The following is an 18,780-nucleotide window of genomic DNA, read 5'->3' on the forward strand; positions in this document are numbered from 1 at the left end:
CTCACTGGAATTCTAGTCCCGCCACTATGGTCTTGATCCCTTGTAAAATCCCTAAGGGTTTTACACGTCGTTGATCAGCCAAGCGTAGAATAATGTTCGTAGGTTTGACTTGTTTCAATCCCAACTCCCCCATAGTTTGCTCAGTCATTAAACTGACTACTGCTCCACCATCTAATTGCACTCCCGTCACACTATGGCTTCCTATTTCCAAGGAAATAGTAGGCGCTTCTAGATCCACAAACATATCTACTACTTGAACTCCTTTTGCTTTAATTGGCTCTGTCATTTTAGAGCTTCTTCTCTTCCCTCTCCTATGTACGAGCTTATGATATAATTGCTTCTTACAAAGAGGAGATATCTCTACTAAAGTGGTCAAGTCCAATGATATTTTATAATCTTTCATAGACTCCCATAAATTAAAGATATCTGGTACACTCTTTCTGTGTACTATAGATGTTTGTAATCTTTCTGGAAAAGGTGCTATACCTTTTTTAATTTCTTCCTTTTCTTGTAGCTTAAAAACAATCGGTGATTCATCAGCAGAATGATCCTCCGATGCTTCTTCAGGAGATTCTACAAACTCTTTTATAGAAGATTTATCAACTTTCTTATTCACATTCGGAACAATAAACCCTTTATCATGGTCCATCTTTTGAGATCGAGTAACTACCCCAACCATCACAGGTTCTTTAGCAAACGTCACTAGCTCTCCTTGCTTTTCGTTTACGAGGGAATGCATCTTGCACTTGTTCAACCTCTACTAAATTGGCAGAAGTACTAGTACCCTCATCGACCTTCTGTTTCCCTTTGTCATTTTGCAATGAAGTTACCCGTTTTGGGCATACATCTTCATAATGACCCTCCTCGCTACATATGCGACATAATGGTATATAATCTTGATTTTTTTGAGGATCAGGGCAATAGGGAGCTATATGCCCTTCCTGTTGACAATTATAGCATACCACAGGGCTAGTTCGCCCCATATTTGGGTTAGTATATCGAAAATTATTCCAGCGAAATGGAGGTTTATACGGAGAATTTCTCCTCATTTGTCCTTGTAACCTTGGCGTAGGTGGTATCCCCTGTGTTGGTAACCCTTGCCTTTCTTGTTGTAATTGTTGCTGATATGTTTCTGGCAGGCCCCTTTGCATAAAAGGTTGAGGTGGTGGACCTATCTCATAAGTCATATTGCTCCTATCCATAAAGTTATAATTACTTTGCATAGCCTTTACTTGTCGGCGCTCATACGCTTGCTTTACAAAGCAATTGTCTTCCACATGATTGTTTTTTAGACAAAAGGTACAAAACAGTGTACGTACTTGGTCCGGCACTACCCTTGATGCAGTTGGACATTCAGTTGCCAAATGGCCGTAACCGTTGCACTTCCCACACCACACATTGGATCTCATTGGAGGTGCACTCATAGACGGGCCTGCTACTTGTTGAGCTATAGCATATACTTCTTTCGTTTGAGGTCTTAAAGCACTCAAAATTTCTTCTTTTAATTTTCCAACTGTGACTGTCATTAATTGGACTACCCTCTCTTCTGTGAGAGTTGGTGGTGGTGGTGTACCAGTCTGCAGCATATATGCTGGAGCTGTCATATATGGATTTGGAGTATAATAAGGAGTTTGATTTGTATTTACCACCACTTGTGGTGGTGTACCTCCATAACCAGACAATGGCTCTTGAGTTCGTGGAATCGGTATAGTGGGAGAAGTAACCATACTAGGTCCACTAAACAATTCTCTTCTCCTCTGTTGTCTTAATTGCACCTCTTCCCAATTTCTAGCTTCTTGTTTAGCAGTTGTTAAGTCTGCCGGTCTTCTTAAACTCACATATTTTTGAGCGTTCGGATCTCGCAAGCCATCTATAAGTCTACGTTTTTTAGTATCCTCATTGGGTGCCGTATTTCCCATCTTTCTTACTATTGTCTCTATCCTTTGGATGTAATGATCAATGCTTTCGTTGATCCCCTGCTGAAGATAGTCTAACTGTTGAGCGAGTCTATCTTGGAATCCTTGACGGCGAAACTTTGCTAAAAATGTTGTTGTCAACTCAGGGTAAGTAGCCCTATTTGCTGCTGGTACGTTACCATACCAACTGGCAGCTTCATCCTTAAATGTAGCTGGAAAAATATGTAATTTTTGATCATTATCCACAATTTTGTTTGCTACACATGTTACTTCAAATTTTTGAAGATGAGCATCCGGGTCTTCATCCCAGAGTCCTGCAAACTGTGTAAAGTCTGCCAATCGTATCGTAGCTCGTGCTACAGGCACTGCCATTTGTTCTAACGGATTTTCAAAGAGTGGGTCCTCCCAAAAATTTAGTACTCGTGGTCTGGGTAAAGCAAATAAATTTCTCAATCCCAAGTCTCGGCACTGGTATAAATTAAACGGTTGGTCAACTATTTCTCTCTCTGGTGTGGGTTGACCCACTAATCTACCTTCTCTTAATCCCTCAATCAGTACTCTTGGTACTTGTTCTAAAAGTAACGCGTTAACGCGCTCAAGTTGATTGGCAAGATCTTGTGCTATTAACTCCTCTCACTTCTTTCTACGTGCTTCTCTAGCCCTATTTTGGTCTCCTCCTCTGCTAGAATCTGCTCCACTCATACGATACACACAATCGTATGACTCCTCTCGATACTAATCCTTCAATGCAGCATATACCACTGCTAGGATTTCACGCTCAATCTTTATAATATCCTCTCGAGTTTCTATAAGCGACTTTAGTAATTGATTTACTAAGGGTCGTAAAAGAGGTTTTATTTGGCTCCTATGTGCTATTTTAACAATAATTTGTCTTAGATTTTTTTCCTTTACTACAACTGTTGATCTTGTGTTTCCAATCACACAAGGTGGATGTGGAACATGACAACAGTACTGACAATGAGTCCTCCTACTTCTCTCCGTTTGTAGTTGACTTTGTGACCCTACAGAGTTAGTCGACACGATGTTTTGGGGTTCGAAATCCCAATTTTTATACTCTTGGAGCCACTCGACTTTAGGACGTAGTTTTCCAAGCATACTTTATAGTTACTTGCTTTTACAAAAGCCACTCAGCCGTTGCTTTCTCTTCTAGCTCAAGGATGTCCCTATGCTCTTTAATCATGTAAGGGTCCAACTCTCTAGGAACCCCACTCCCTAATGCTAAGTACTTCCTAAAATCGCTAAATGCTAGCGGCCTTTCTTTTGGAATCGAATACCTTTCACAATGATATCCCCCTCTTGAATCGAATGCTAATGTCTTATAGTATATTACGTCCACTAATCTCCAGTGGGCGATCAGCTGAATTGCTGCGTATGTGTCTAAGTGCGTTAAGGGTTTTTGCACAGGATCACTAGGGGTGTTAACGATTATTTCCGAAGTTTCTAACTGCTGAGCATCTATGTTTAGGGCCCTTTCCGGCTCAGTGTACTCATGTACACCTTCTCCTTCTTCCCCTAATGCGCTACACAGCCAGCCTATATATAGGCCTTTATAAGTGTACTCTACCGCGCTCGTGGCTCCTAAAAGCTTGTCTATTATTTTCCACTTAATGAGATCAGGCAAATTGCTGACCCATTCTAACGACATAGAACCCTTGAGTACAGTCGTATTACTTTGAGTATGAAAACTCAACTTATTGAAATTTGATTGAATCTCCCTTTTAATTGGAGAATTCTAAGTGTCCACTGACACCTGTGTACTATTTTTTATTTGATTGTCGCTCACACGAAACAACCACGGCTCTTTAAGTCCAAGGACCCCGCGGGAATGTTTACATGTGCTCTCACTCTCTAACCTAGACTAAACAACCTTTTATCTCACTCTAGGTCTCTAAGTCAACCAGGGTACGATCGGCATGCAAAGTATATGCACCGGGAAACCCCGTAGCTAAAGTAGCTAGCCGATCATCTCCCGGCGGACGCACCAAATGAACGTTCCCTTCCAAGTCTTCTAATTAACATTCAAGTAACCCAACGGTCCCCTAACTAGCCTAGACGTGCACTAATCTGCCATAATTGTGCGGCTTTCAAGTTTCTTTTAGCAATTTCCTAATTATGCGTTTGTATTTTCCTTATGTTACTATGCTTCGTAGTCCAACTCTCTAATATGCAAGATTACTCATGTATGCTCTCCAAACATGCTATTTAGGGTTAAAATCTGAGCTCCCATATACATTTTTAATGGAATTTTTAGTCAAAATTCATCAACATGCAATTATCCAGAATATCTATTTGACTGCTATAATTCAAAACTACACTTCAGAACTCACAAAACAAATCAATCACTTACTGGACTTCAAATTATTGAACAATGCAACTAGAGTCATTCAACAGTTTTGCAAATTTTCCAATGAAAAACACCAGAATAATCTTGTAAAATATAAATTTCTATTGAAATGCCAAAAACTATCAATAATTCAATTCCCCTTTTCCAATGTCACTAACCATGCAAAATATGTAGCAATTCATTTCCGAGTATGATTTCAATGCAGATGTGTCTTCAAACAATCAGATTTGTTTTCAATTATGAAGCTAGCAATGCAAATAATGAAACTAGCAATACTTCTTTCTAATGTTATGAACTTGTTTGGAAATCAAGAAAAACTAACGAGTGAATTTTAACTTTTGATTTCGTGTGTTTTGCTTTCCGTCTCCGTCTGAATTCGAGCAGCGGCTCCTCTCACTTGAAAGTGAGTCACTCCGCGGCAAGACTTTGGATTCGTTTACCAAATTTCACTCTCTTTCTCTCTTATCTCACTTAGCAAGGTATTTATTCTCTCTCTATCTCACTCATTCTCATACACACCACCTTCCTGGCGGACTACTTTAGAACCCCATCAAGTCCCCTCAGTTTCTTCCCTTCATTCAGGTCGCAACAAAGACAACCCCTACTGGGCCCATCCTACTCTCGATTTTCAGACAGAGGATTAATTTTCTCTTTCTTTATGCCTTTTACTGTAGCGCTATGCTTGCAAAGAGTAACACACACACAGACTCAAGCAATTCGATACACACAGGAAATCAAAAAACGCAATCTCTCTCTATCTTTCTTAACTTCAACATATTGGCAGTCTATTCTCCCTCTCTGCCTTTCTTCAGCGCTACCCCAAATTCATTCTCTCTCCCTAAAAACACACAGGTGTTTCTGATTGGTAATCTCCTCTTGTTATCAACCGCACTAGGCTTAGCCTGTAGCGCCTTCTCTATCTCTCCTACTAATTATGGAACACACACACAGTTACCGTATACAGGGAAGCCTCCTCGACTCCCTCCTCCTCGGGCGCGCGATCTCACCAGGCAGCGTTTGGCTTCAGGCGGCTCTCCATACATTCTCCATGCAATCAACACACACACAGTGAAGCAAATGAATAGATACACACTCAAGAAATCACAAAACAGAAAATCTCTCTCTCTCTCTGTCTTTCTTCAGCGCTACCCATTGCTCTCTCTACTTTCTCTTACTGTGTATGCTATATTAAGCAAGCAAGGATAACACACACTCACACACACAGAGAGACCTTCTCAAGCTGGTCAGTACACACAGGCAATCGGCAATCTCTCTCTCTCCTTCTTTCTCTCTCTAAGAAAAACCAGCGCTATACTCTCTCTCTCTCTCTCATCTCTATCTAGAGCACTAACTTCTCGGCTCCCTCTCTGGCAAGAAAATGCTAACCAACTAACTCCCCTCTGCTCGCGACTCTCTACTCCTCCAGGCGACCCCACCTTCAACTGGTTTTTTTTTTTTGTAACAGTTTTCGACCTGCTCAATAATCATAAAAAAACTTTATTGTAAATGAGTACCCATAAGTCCTTATTCCCACTACACACAAAAAGTCACTCTCAAAATCCTGTCCAGCAACCTCGACTCGGCTCTCATCAACTCTCTCGACCTCTTCTCAGAAAACCCCATGGACTTGCACTACAGGGCAACCCTCTCTACATCTTCTTAATGATTCAAAAAATTATTTCGCAATGCAGTCATCAAGTAAGAAATCTATCCGACTTGGAATCACGCCCATCCTATGAGTTCAATTTAACATATTATTTTTACCGTAGATATTTTATGCGAAAGAGTCAGGAACCTCCACCTCTACCATGTCAACAGGCCATAGCTATTTCCCAAGCACCCGTGTTGATAACGTAATGGTACTTAGCTAGAAAAGAAACAGTTTTGTGATGATATGCAATTCAATATGCCTAAATGCACTTAACATGCCCATGCAGACCCCAAATTAATGTCAAAATTTTACAATTTTGGAGTAGATTGATGGGTCTACATAGACCATCTCACAAAGATGGGTCAATTCATTCCCACTAAGACTATGGTTAAGACCCAAAAATTAGCACGACTATTTGTAGAGCACATATATAAACTCTACGTTCTTCCAACTAGTATCATTAGTGATGGAGATTGAAAGTTCGATAATCACTTCTGGAGAGCTGTGTTCCAAAAGTTGAAAACTAAACTTAATCTAAGTACGATTGATCATCCAAAAACGGATGGTCAAATAGAAAGAGTTAATCAAGTGCTAGAGGATATGGTACGAACGTACGTTAGCAAGAAGAAAACCAATTGGGAAGACTACTTACCTATATTGGAATTTGCTTATAATATTTCAAAGCATGTGACTACAAGGTTTAGTCCATTTACGCTTTTATATGGATTTCAATCTAGATCACCGTTACGGTGGGGTTGGCTAAGGAGAAGATACAACAATCGAAGGATTTTCTCCAAGACCATTTTGACATGCTTCGAGTTGCTCGACAGAATGTTAAGCAAGCTCAAGATCGATATAAGAAGTACGCAGATCAGCATCAACGTCTTACTACTTTCAAAGAAGGAGACAAGGTTTTCTTCAAAGTTCCGGAGCATTCAGAAATTCTAAAGACGAGAAAAGTTGTTGAACTTTCACCACGCTATTCTGGACCATTTACCATTCTCAAAACTATAGGTCAAGTGGCCTATAAGTTAGCTCTTCCAGAGCACTCACGAGTTCATCATGTTTTTCATGTTAGCCGTTTACGAAAACAGCTAGGACAGAATGGTAATGTCATTGACACAGGTGTGTTGGTTGACCTTATCCCACCGCCAAGCATTCCTCATGAGCCCAAAAAGATTTTGGATTCTCATGAGCTTCGCACCAGACATCATGTCAGATGACAGGTGTTGGTAAAATGGCTAGATAGACCTGAAGAAGGTTCTACATGGGAGAATGTCTCCACACTTAAGAAACGTTTTCCTATGTTTGTTTTTGAGGACGAAAATGATTCTTCGAGTGGGGGTAATGTAAGGACATAGGTCCTATGGGCAAGGCCACCGTCACGGTCGGACAGTGTGTAAGCTAGGGGGAGGCTATAAGATAGCACGGTTGGGTGGAGACTAGCACACGCATTACCACCGCCCTTTCAGAGAGGGGGCTGATTTTTCAAAGGATTATCACCTACACACTCACACTAGCTCATGTGTGGAGTAAGAAGACTCTCTCTCCTTCTCAAGCTTTAATGGAAAGCTTATCACCTACTCCAAGCTTGTGAGAAGGAAGGCCTACGCCAACAACTCTTGGTTTTGTGATGCAAATCCAACCAAGAGCCAAGCTTCAATGCATGCTCATCTCCTCTACCATGCTAATTACTAAGCTAAGATATGCTAATATGAGTGATTATGTGAGGAGATGTACATCTTTCTTGTAAGAATACTCCTTCTTCCTCTCAATCTACTCTCATACCCCGCTAGCTCTCACCATCTTTGAAGGTGTGTGAGGTCTTGGGTCTAAGACCGTGAGGGATTGATGTTGTGTTTGATAAGTGTTTTCCTTAGTGCATGAAGTTTCCATCTTCATTGCACTAGCTAGTATTGAAGGAACACAAAGGATTGTATTGTAAAATGTCTCTCTTGATGGGAGAAACCATAATACAAAGCCTTTTGGAGGGAGTACCGACTCCATGCAAATCCGGTCCTCAACTTTTGTCAATTGCTTAATTTCTCTCTCTTTTGAAGTATTGTTCATGCTATTTAACTAGGTGTTATGCGTTTTGTTGCTCTCTCCACCCAAGCACTCTTGTTATTCTCATTAGGAAGCTATTCTAATGAAATGCTCACTATGTTCATGCTATTTTTCACTACACACAAGTTACTAAACCATAAATGTTGCAGGAGAGGTTTTTGGCAAGGATGAGCCCCGATCATCTACAAAATCCAGAGGTTGGTGTTCCTTCTTTACATGTGTAGATTGATGCGTTGTGTCACTGGATTTGATTTTCTTTCATGAAAGGTAGCTATTTTCATTTTAAGGTTTTAAGGTTTTGAGCCCTGTCTTTTTTCTTCTTAAATTGCATGCATGCAAGTGTATGTCTGGTATCTTGAGAGTTCTACTTTTTTTTTGCATTGCATACATGCAAGTATATGTGCTATGAGCCGATCAAAAATTTAAAGCTCTGTAGGGTAGTGAAGGTAAACATATAAAACGAAACACTTTAGAGTACCAAATTTTGCATTGGCAAGGCCATCCATGTGATAAAGAGAATTTTAGAATCGTTATGTTCAGTTTTATACTATTGAAATGTTGCCAAAATAAAGGCATATAAGCATCATGCTTAGGTATTTGGTTTGGTAGAATGAGGGAATGTCTAATGAGATTTGAGTTTCCACATTGTAGGAAAAAACCAAATGGAGGTATACCCTCTTCTGACCAAGCTTTTCTATACAACCGAAGAGCTTCATGCGGAGTATGTTGTGAGCATGGAGGGTGTGTACTTCAAAATCATCTTACAGAATAAGACCTCCCTGATGACTAGTGGATGACTGTTCAAGCAACGCTACCAGAAGAATGCGAAGATTTACTTGAATCATGGGTAACCAAGTGAGGTTGACGATTGCAAGTTGTTGTTCCACAAGGTATACCAAGCCCCTCCATCTTGTGGGGAGATCACTTCAAAGTTTGTGTGCTGCTTTGTTTTTTAGAAATGCAATGCGGCAACAAAGGACCCTACGTGCCATAAGGTCACATGTGACATGGGCGAGGTTTGGAAAGAGTGTACTCAATATGTGTGCCAGCCTCCAGGGAGGGTTGGAGCAGAAGGTTGAAACTTGGTGAAGGGCAAATGGTGTGTTGGGTATGCAAGCCCTTGTGGTCATAGTCTGTGGGAAAATCCCCTTTTATGAATCATGCAAGTGACTTCACTTGCAGTCCAAGTTATGCATGGAAAGTTTGCCTTTTTTATTGTAGGCTTTCAATACAATGAATAGCGTGTGGTTTTCTTTTGTTTTGCAACTACTGTGTTGAACTCCTCTCTCTCGCTCTTGTTTCCCTGCTTGCCATGAGTCCTGTACCAACCGCTACCATCCACCATAGGTTGTGTGCCCAACAGCTAGTATCAGAGCTAGGTTGGCGACTCAAAAAGCTTTGCGGGAACAGAGCAAAGGCCACGGGGTGTTGTGGGAGCTTTACCAAGGAGGCACCATCTTTAAAGGTGGTGTTGCAGAGCCGTCAAGAGCATTGGAGAGGGTGTCGCCTTGAGGTGAACAAGGCTTGGTGAGAATCATATTGAAGGAGGCCATAAACATCAGTGCCAAGGTGCAGCCATCAACACTATAGCGAGTTCGAGCCTCTCTCACCCCACCAATTTGCGCTCGTTTTCAAACAGAGAGCTCGTTTTTTTTTTGTAAGCTTTGTGCTCACATTATTTTGAAATAGTGGCCAACCAAGAGGTCATTCATACGAGCCTCACAAAATGCCACGAGTTGCAAGTGCAAGGCTTGACGCGATGGTGCTTGGTAAGCATATCAAAATGCTCAAGGTAATGATTACTTGTTGGGGATGCATGCACAAAGGTGAATGTGGCAAAGTGATGCAGAACATGAATCTCTACTTTGAGCACTCGATACATCAACAACTGCTATACATCACATGGGTATTTTCTTCGCGACTATAGTACAAGTTTTTTAAAACCAGCTTAGTGTCATAGATCTATGGTTTTGTCCATTGTCAATATCATTATCCAAAGACTTATTTTAGATTATCAATTGTGTCAGACACTGCCACGAAAATAAAGTGGTAAGACCACCCTTTATTGTTTGGTCGAGTTTTGGTTTGTCTCACACTGATGGTTGTTTGAGGGAAGCACATACACATACCTATGCTACTCATGGTTGCAGGTGATTGGACTCTGCCATGGTCTGTCTCGAGTCCATTGTCAGTAGTTTGGGCATGAGGGGGGGTTGTTGGGTATGCAAGCCCTTGTGATCATAGCCTGTGGGAAAATCCCCTTTTATCAAGCATGCAAGTGACTTCACTTGCAGTCCAAGTTATGCATGGCAAGTTTGCCTTTGATATTGTAGGCTTTCAATACAATGAATAGCGTGTGGTTTTTTTTGTTTTGCAACTGCTGTGTTGAACTCCTCTCTCTCGCTCTTGTTTCCCTGCTCGCCAAGAGTCCTACACCCAACCGCTACCATCCACCATAGGTTGTGTGCCCAACATGGTGCATCCCATGGAGGGCACCCATCGTCTACTACAAAGCCCCGCCTTACGCAAAGTGGTAGTAATCTCTATATAGAGGTAGACCCCCCACAAGATTACGTGTGGACACCTGACTATGTTATAGACCTGGAAAGTATTGTTGAGAGAGTGCATCAAATATATGTAGCTACATTCAATAGGCTGAAAGAGTTGAGAGCATCTCTACATCAGAACAAGGAAACTTTGTTGAGAGCAGAGGGCTCCAATGCTATTGCGAAGCGGATAGAAGATGATATAGAGCACTATGAAGTGCAACTTGCAAAACTAAAGCAGGAAAACCCTTGAAATGATGAGGAAATCAAAGAGGTGGAGGTTGATGTGGGAGCCAATCGGCACATGCTTCACAACAATGAGGACATGAAGAAGCTTGAGAAGGAGGTTGATCTGCAATAAGTAATTCTTGACATCCATGCCTTAAGAAAGTGGTTTTGGTGTTTTTGGCAGCTTTTGGTAGTGTTAATAAATTCTATTTGATGTTGCCATGGTAGTTCTAATACATGTGGTGGTTTATGGAAGTTTCTGGTATTTCATTTTTTTTTTAGTATTGGTAGATTCTAGCAGGTCTTGCAATTCTATAAAGTTTTTTGGTAGTTTGTCGTATTCATGAAAGCTCTTGGTATTTTTTTAGTATCTATAAATCTTGATTTGGTAGTTTTGTCAGTGTTTGTTCCTCTTGCTTCTCTATGGTAATTCCATATTTTAGGTAGATTGGTAGCTCGAGTAGATTTTTTATATTTGTATATGCTATTTTGGTAGCTTTTGTTCATAGTGGCATCTTTTGGGTCTTCTTGGCTCTACTTTCTTGGTTTGGTATCTTCTATCATGTTGTTTTTAGACGTTTGGTAGTTTGGTAACTTTTTTGTTTTGGTAGTTTTGGTAGTCTTGGTACGATTTATATAAAATTAAACATCAAAAATCTACACCTTATTATCCACGTGCAAATGGGCAAGTGTAAGTTACCAACAGAATTTTGGGTAACTTATTTTAATAAAAATGGTAGCTGATAATCGCTGTGATTGGGATGAACGATTACCTAAAGCATTATGGGCTTATCGTAGCACTTTTAAGGTAACAAACCAAAATACACCTTCACTTTAGTTCATGGTGTTGAAGCCATATTTCCAATCGAAAAGGAGATTCCAACCTTAAGGGTTGCCTTATCTACTAGACTTGGTGAGGAGGAATCTTTAAAAGATAGGTTGTTTACCTTGACCAAACTTGACGAGATGCGCTTGCTAGCCTTACAAAGTCTTGAGGCTATGCAAAGGCAACATAAAGCTTGGCATGATCGCCATATCAAAGTTTGGAAATTTCAAAGAGATGATAAGGTTTTAATTTATGATAGTCATTACTAAAAATTCCCTGGGAAATTGCAGATACGATGGTTAGGTCCTTTTAAAGTACTTCGGACCTTCACTAATGGGTCCTTGTTAGTTCGGGACATTGACGAAGCTTTAGATCCTTTCAAAGTCAATGGTCTGTGAGTGAAACACTATTTCACTTCTTTTTTTTAACATAAGGGCAAAACCATAAATTAAAAAAAAAAAACAAAAATCAAGTAAACAGAAAAAAAAAATTAGTTGCATTAGAAGTTTTTCTATTTCTTTATTGTTTTGGAATAAGTGTTAACATTGGTTATTCTATGGCAGGAATTATCGCCTCGTTCATCGTCACATTTTTTCCATTCCATCCATATTTGGTGAGTCATGGACACCTCTCTAGACTACTTGTTTGCTGTGTTTAGACCTTTCATTCGTGGGTTAGACATAGAGACCGTTGTCTGCATGATTGATGATCTAAATGAGGTAGAATGGCTATTAAGATGGTGGGCCATGGATTTTGACTTAGAGGTGCATGAGTGGGATTATCTACGGTTCTTGATTGCACTTTTTGGGTTTTTTGTGAGAATAGCCCTATAGCATTTATGGAGATGTTTCCTGACTTAGATGAGGATATTATGATTGACCCCATGGTGTTTATTATTCTTGACGATGAGGGGGTACCCTTGGGTTTACCTAGGGGATTATATCAGATGTTGTTGCCTAGATAACAAGAAATACTCCAATATGGCCAAGCACAACCCTATGGAGGGGGTCTTCAGTGTGTAGCACCTTTTGTCTTAGCCAATGCACATGAACTGTTCCGTAATATGTAGTGAGAGGCTTTTAAAAAACAAAAACAAACAAAACCACAAAACCCAAACAAATAAAAAATCCAAAAAATTCAAAAAGAATCATTTTTTTATGCTTGATTTTTTTGTTTTATTGAAACAACAACACTAAAAACAAGCAAAAACAATCAAAAGAAACAAAACAAAAACAAATAAAAATTCCATAAAAATTAGGAGTAGATCCCTACATATACTTTGTAGGGTGTGTGGATTTTATTTTGCAGATTAATTTAGAGATGTGGCCACTTGGAGTGCTAAAAAGTGTAGCGGTGATGAAGCTATACCTAGGGATGCAGCTTAATGAAAGCTTTCAAGTAAATAAACAGGTGGTTCCATTCCAATTCTAATGTTGCTTTGTATTAAAAGAGATTATGTTTAAATAATGTTAAGTCAGTGGGAATTAACATGCTACTTTTTAATAGTATTTTGAACTTCTTAGCTTAGTAGTTTATATAGTTGAACTATTATTCTTTAGTCTGACTTATTAGTTAAGAGTCAGAATAAGTTAAGAGTTTCTAACTGGGTTCATGGGTAGCTGAAAGGGATAGTAGAGATGATTAATTAATAGAAGTATTTTAGCTAAACTAAGTTCTAGCTTAATATATTTATGCTCTTAATATTGATTTAACAACTTTGGAAGTGTAGTAGGTCTATACAGTTAGGTTTTGTCCCTTGACCTTAGCTTATTAGAGGTATGATAGAATGTTTTACGAATATAATGAGCTTGGGGAGGGAAACTTATATGTTATATGTTGTGTACCCATCGCCGTGTAAGCTTGGTAGGTGGGTGGAGTCAACTTTGTCTCTAGTGACAGAGCCACGAGCCATAACCAACTTTTATACGGGTTGGTAAGTGAATGTGAAAGGATATTCCTGCTTGACGTAGTAGTGAATGTTATATGTTGTGTACCCATCACCATGTAATATTGGTAGGTGGGTGGAGTCAACTTTGTCTCTAGTGACAGAGCCACGAGCCATAACCAAGTTTTATACGGGTTGGTAAGTGAATGTGAAAGGATGCTCGACGTAGTAGTGAATGTTATATGTTGTGTACCCATCGGCGTGTAAGCTTGGTAGGTGGGTGGAGTCAACTTTGTCTCTAGTGACAGAGCCATGAGCCATAACCAAGTTTTAGACGGGTTGGTAAGTGAATGTGAAAGGATATTCTTGCTCGACATAGTAGTGAGTGTGGAATGCATTAGAGTTACAAGCCGAGGGGAGCACTGCCTGCTAGCGTTTGTGTGTGTAGAGAGAGAGCAGGTCATAATGTGTGTGCTATTAGAGGAGAGAGAGGACAGAGTTAGAGAGAGAGAGAGAGAGAGAAAGTGTGACCATGTTTGCAAGCTTGAGAGGCCCGTACTGTAAATGAAGAGAGGGAGTAGAGTCTAAGAGAAGTAGAGAGAGAGAGAGAGATAGAGAGAGAGAGTAAACCTGAAGCGTAGAGAATAGATTGAGAAGATGACTATTGCTTTAGCGCTATTAGAGGAGAGGGAGGGTTGATTGCCTGTGTGTGTAGTGAGATAGAGACAGAATGAAAACCCTACTGAGCCAAAGAGAGAGAGAGAGAGAGAGAGAGAGAGAGAGAGAGAGAGATAGAGCTATATTACAGAGCTTGTTGTCTGTGAGCAAGAGATTAGAGAGAGAGAAAGACTGACTTGTAGTGTAAAATAGAAAGAGAGTTTGTATGCCTGCTTGTGAGTGTAACTTTAGAGAGAGATAAGAGAGGAATTTCTGGGGAAATGGAAATTGAGAAAAAGTGAGCAGAGAGTAGCTTGGCAAAGAGTGCTTGAGTGAGTGCAAAAAGCTAGAGTAAGTATCATTTTGCGAGCGTGAGAGAGAAGATTTCACTTATCGAACGTGCGAGAGAAGAAGACGACGGGGATGAACCGAACCAAAGCTTTGCAAACATTGACAAAAGCGACGATAGCATCGACGTGAAGCTAATTAAACATTTTGGTTGGTCAATTTCAATTAGAAAGTAAAAACATTTTAGAATAAGTCATTTTAATCAAAAATATTTATTTACACTATATTGAAAACAAATGAGATCTAAAGTTTTCTATGGCTCCATTTCTTTTTAACACTAGTCTGGTAACCTAACAGGACATAAAAGTGTCCTTTCAGGGTTTTGGGAAAAAAATCCAAAACCATAGAGATCCACTCATTTTGAAAAATCCTTTCATGAGCTTAGAGTTCAAACACTACTACATATGGCAAGAATGAAAAAATTGTAAAATTTCTCATGTCTTGGTCACAACAAGCCTCCAAAGTTGATGGACCAGTGCATTTTGCCCAAAACAGTCATTTCTCACGGTTGATTGTATATAAATAAGAGTGGAGATTGTGGTAGGACATAAGATAAAATTCCCCATTAACTTCAATGGTTTGGTGGTCAAAATATATGGTTAATTTTGCCTCAATTTTGTTTTTGGGGCAAAAAAAAAGGTACACAAAATTCTGCCAACCTATCATCAAAGTTTCTATATTCTTGCTCAATGCAAATACTATAGACATGTTTTCTTCGTTTCCTTAAGGCCTTTGGATCCAAAAGGGGCCATGGAGCATGTCAAAAGAATAATGGATCTCTTACTAAGTGGAACCTTGGGGACAATGATGAAGTGCTAAATACAGCAAACATGAAAAAAATTGGGTTTAGCATTATGACCTCTAGAATTCCATAGAAACTACTCAATATCTAGTCAAATTTATAGTTTATGGTTAGATATGGTTACTACCTACAAAATACACACAATTGACCTAAGAAACTAGCAATATTGAAAAAGATACACTTGCTATACTAAAATGTATCGTATTCTTCAGCATTTGAAAGACTCGACCATCATTATCTACTATGCTATATAGCATATTAGGTCCCCCAAAACTCAAGGAAGATTACATTTACGTTATACATGATACTTACACAATCAAAATTGCATTTGATATTAAGAAAACCACCCTTGGCCAAAAAATAGGATTAGGCAATTCTTGTAGCTTGGTCATAACTTTCAATTTTAACACTTAGTTCTCCCTAGAAGTGTCAAAACATGTTGAGAACTACAAAGGCTTATCCTCTAGCAATATAAACCTCACAAACATGAAGTTTAGAGTGGTATAGTTACAAAAATTTGAAAAAAACCAAAAACACGATCCGGCTTTTCACACAGTTTAGGTTCAAAAATGTTGTGCAAGAGTAAGGTTAATGGAGAGATCAATATTCCAAAAAAAATGTCAAGTTTTTTCATCTTATAAGGAAACTTTTGGATATATAGCACCTACAAATTCATTTTCATACTCTTCAAATAATTCAAACGAAATGGTCACTTAACAGGACACAAAAGTGTCCAAGGACATAAAAGTTTCCTGCTACCAGTCTAGTGTTAATATCAAAAGATAGTTGATGCCATTGGAAAACCAATAGCTCTTCTAACTTTAGTGTATATGTGAGTTGACACCTAGAGTGTCACCAAATTTCCTTTTTGGTTTACTTTAATGAATTTTATCTCTCTAGAATTGGCCATTGTAGTGAGAGAAAATAAAAATAGTAGAAGGGCCAATTATATATAGCGGACAGAAGAATGTGTTCATGAACTAGAGAGTCCCAAAATTTAAATGCATTTTTCAAAAGTTCTATCAAAATTTGATAAGGATTCAATCGAGATTTTATGGGACAAAAATTTGCAAGTCCAAAAGAAACCGAAATGGATCCCACAATTCTCCAAAAATGGACAATGGCTAACCAAATGGTGTGAATTAGAGACAAGGTTTTATTATCTATACATGCCAACCTTAAGGTATATGGAGATAAGACATGTGGTCAACAATCCTCCCATGCATGAAAAAGGTAAAAAGAGTAATTTTAAAAATAGAAAACTGCCTCTAAAGGACCTAGTGTGAGTATTTTTAAAATAACAAAAAAAAGAAGTCTCTTGAAAAATGAGTTGCTTGTCTTACTAAAAACGGCAAGATTAACAACTTTCATGTTCATAGTTTTTTGATTTGAGGATCGCAAAAATAAAATAGGAGGGCCTATTTATTTAGCAATTTCAGAAAATGCTTAAGGCTTGAGCCAAGTTTTTGACCAAGCCTAGAAGAGTGGAAAAACGGTGTATATTGGGCTTATAGGAAAAAATATTTCTATAGTTTTTCTTTTAAAATAGGCAATTTTACTACAAAGAGAGGTGGATAACTTATTTTATGATATATCTTCAAAAAATTTGAATTGTCTTTTTTCCACCTATTTCCTCTCTCTCTCTCTCTCTCTCTCTCTCTCTCTCTAACATTGAAACCACTCTATCTCACTCTAGGGTTATTAACAGAAGCACTTTTCAACCCTCCACCTGCCAGAAAAGAAAAATTTCACTGAAGGGACATTCTTTGATGCTTAGTTCTGACAAAAAGTGATCTCCTAAGGTTGCATGTCTGCTCACTCTCTCCCACTTTCTCTTACTTTACTCTCTCTCTCTCTCTCTCTCTCTCTCTCTCTCTCTCTCTCTTTCTCTCTCTCTCTCTCTCTCTCTCTCTCTCTCTCTCTCTCTCTCTCATGCAACATGCTTCTCCATCTCCACCTCTAGCTTAGAGCAATGGGATACTTTATTCTACTAGTGTGTACCAACATTTATCTCTAGCATACCCATGAATAGCTATTTGAATTCAAAGGAGTCTAACTAGCTTTCCCTTCCTTTCTTCCCTCCACAACATCATCCAAATCTCATATCTTTGAGTTCTCTCTGGTTATTCTCTTTATAACCAATATCCTCTACTTGCAGCAGCTCCATTGTGAATCACCATTACACCTTCTCTCTTTAATTAGCTTGATCAAGATCACTCTAAATGTCATTCAATCTCCTTCCATTTCAAGATAGTAGTAATAGGCTAAAACAATATTGTCTAAATTTGGATTTGAATAAAGAATATGCAACTATGTGAGTTGGCACATCCAATCTCAATGCTACAGATCAACTACGGATTGTTGGCACAAATCAATCAATTTATGGATTGATGGTCATATTTATCTAGCGATCCTCTAGCTAATGCATCACTACCATTTCAAAATGTCACTGAGCTTTGAATTTTGTAGGTGATGAAACTATTTGGCTATTGTAGGAGATTGTATTTTATGTTCTTTGATGAAATGGAAGCAAGAAAGAAACTCTTTGTTGCAAGAGAATTACATCAATGACATTCAACAAGTCCACAAGGAAGCCAATGAGAAGATCAAGCATCTCAACAAGGAATGGAAAAGCTCAAATAGAAGTTAGACAAACAAAAATAGGAGCAAGAGTAGTGACTGGACAACTATGTTTAAATATTTCACACTACACGCAAGATGTGGCATCAAATTGATCATATCACACATTACCCTTGGCTTCCACATTTGCAAACATAAGAGACAAGAAAAGTCATTGCTATCTTGAGGTGGTGGAGCACAAAAGTAATGTATCTATCAAACCAAGTACAGGTAGGGGTGCACGCTTTTGATGTGTATTCTATAATTTTTGCACGCTAGAAAATCTTTATTTCAATCTGTAGGCATTTGGTGTGCATGATGATGGGGAACAATTCCAATGCTCAATCAATAGGACGTACTCTACTGCACCACATCGTCAAGCCAAAGGAGCTAGTGGAGCTATTGGATGACCCATTTAATGCTAGCATTGCTAAATTTTTGCACCACAAGTATTTCACTGAATTGAAGAACATTGTATCGTCTGAGAAAATGCTAGAGGTATGTGATAGTGTAGGAATAAGTTTAAAAGCTTATGTGATAATAATGATATTTTCAGCTTACTAAGTGGGTTGCAATGTGTGGAGTTTCAATGTGTGGACAATGCCATGCCCATGGAAGACAACAATCCTTCCGATACAATTTCAACAATGTGTGTATTGACTTGTTGAAGGCTTCAAGAGTCAATGATCAGGTTTTATGAGTTGACACAAGAAGAGTGTGATGGTGAATTTATCTTCGTTATGTCGTGAAAGGTTATGTCTCAAAAGGGTTCCTTGTGAACATGGCCTTGCTTGGCATTGATGTTGAGCTAAATGTCAATGAGAAAGGAAACACATGTTTTGGGGTTCAATCAAATAAGAATATTTGATG

The 18,780-nt window shown here is 39.0% G+C and overlaps 1 protein-coding gene and 1 pseudogene across 1 annotated transcript; one reads left to right on the forward strand and one right to left on the reverse strand.

Annotated features, from left to right (window-relative positions):
- Positions 1 to 689: 689 nt before the first annotated feature.
- On the reverse strand, positions 690 to 2,336 carry LOC147435486 (uncharacterized). Its single transcript, XM_086487739.1, has one exon. It carries the CDS (start codon positions 2,286 to 2,288, stop codon positions 690 to 692), a length of 1,599 nt encoding a protein of 532 aa, XP_086343865.1. The 5' UTR covers positions 2,289 to 2,336.
- A 9,170-nt stretch (positions 2,337 to 11,506) lies between these two features.
- On the forward strand, positions 11,507 to 12,027 carry LOC147435487 (uncharacterized; annotated as a pseudogene).
- Positions 12,028 to 18,780: the final 6,753 nt, after the last annotated feature.

Source organism: Adiantum capillus-veneris, chromosome 18, assembly GCF_014529385.1.
Source record: "Adiantum capillus-veneris isolate H3 chromosome 18, ASM1452938v2, whole genome shotgun sequence".
Classification (NCBI taxonomy): Eukaryota; Viridiplantae; Streptophyta; class Polypodiopsida; order Polypodiales; family Pteridaceae; genus Adiantum; species Adiantum capillus-veneris.

Coding starts and splice junctions, on each gene's coding strand:
- LOC147435486 (XM_086487739.1), bottom strand. CDS start 2,288: ATGGCAGTGCCTGTAGCACGAGCTACGATACGATTGGCAGACTTTACA.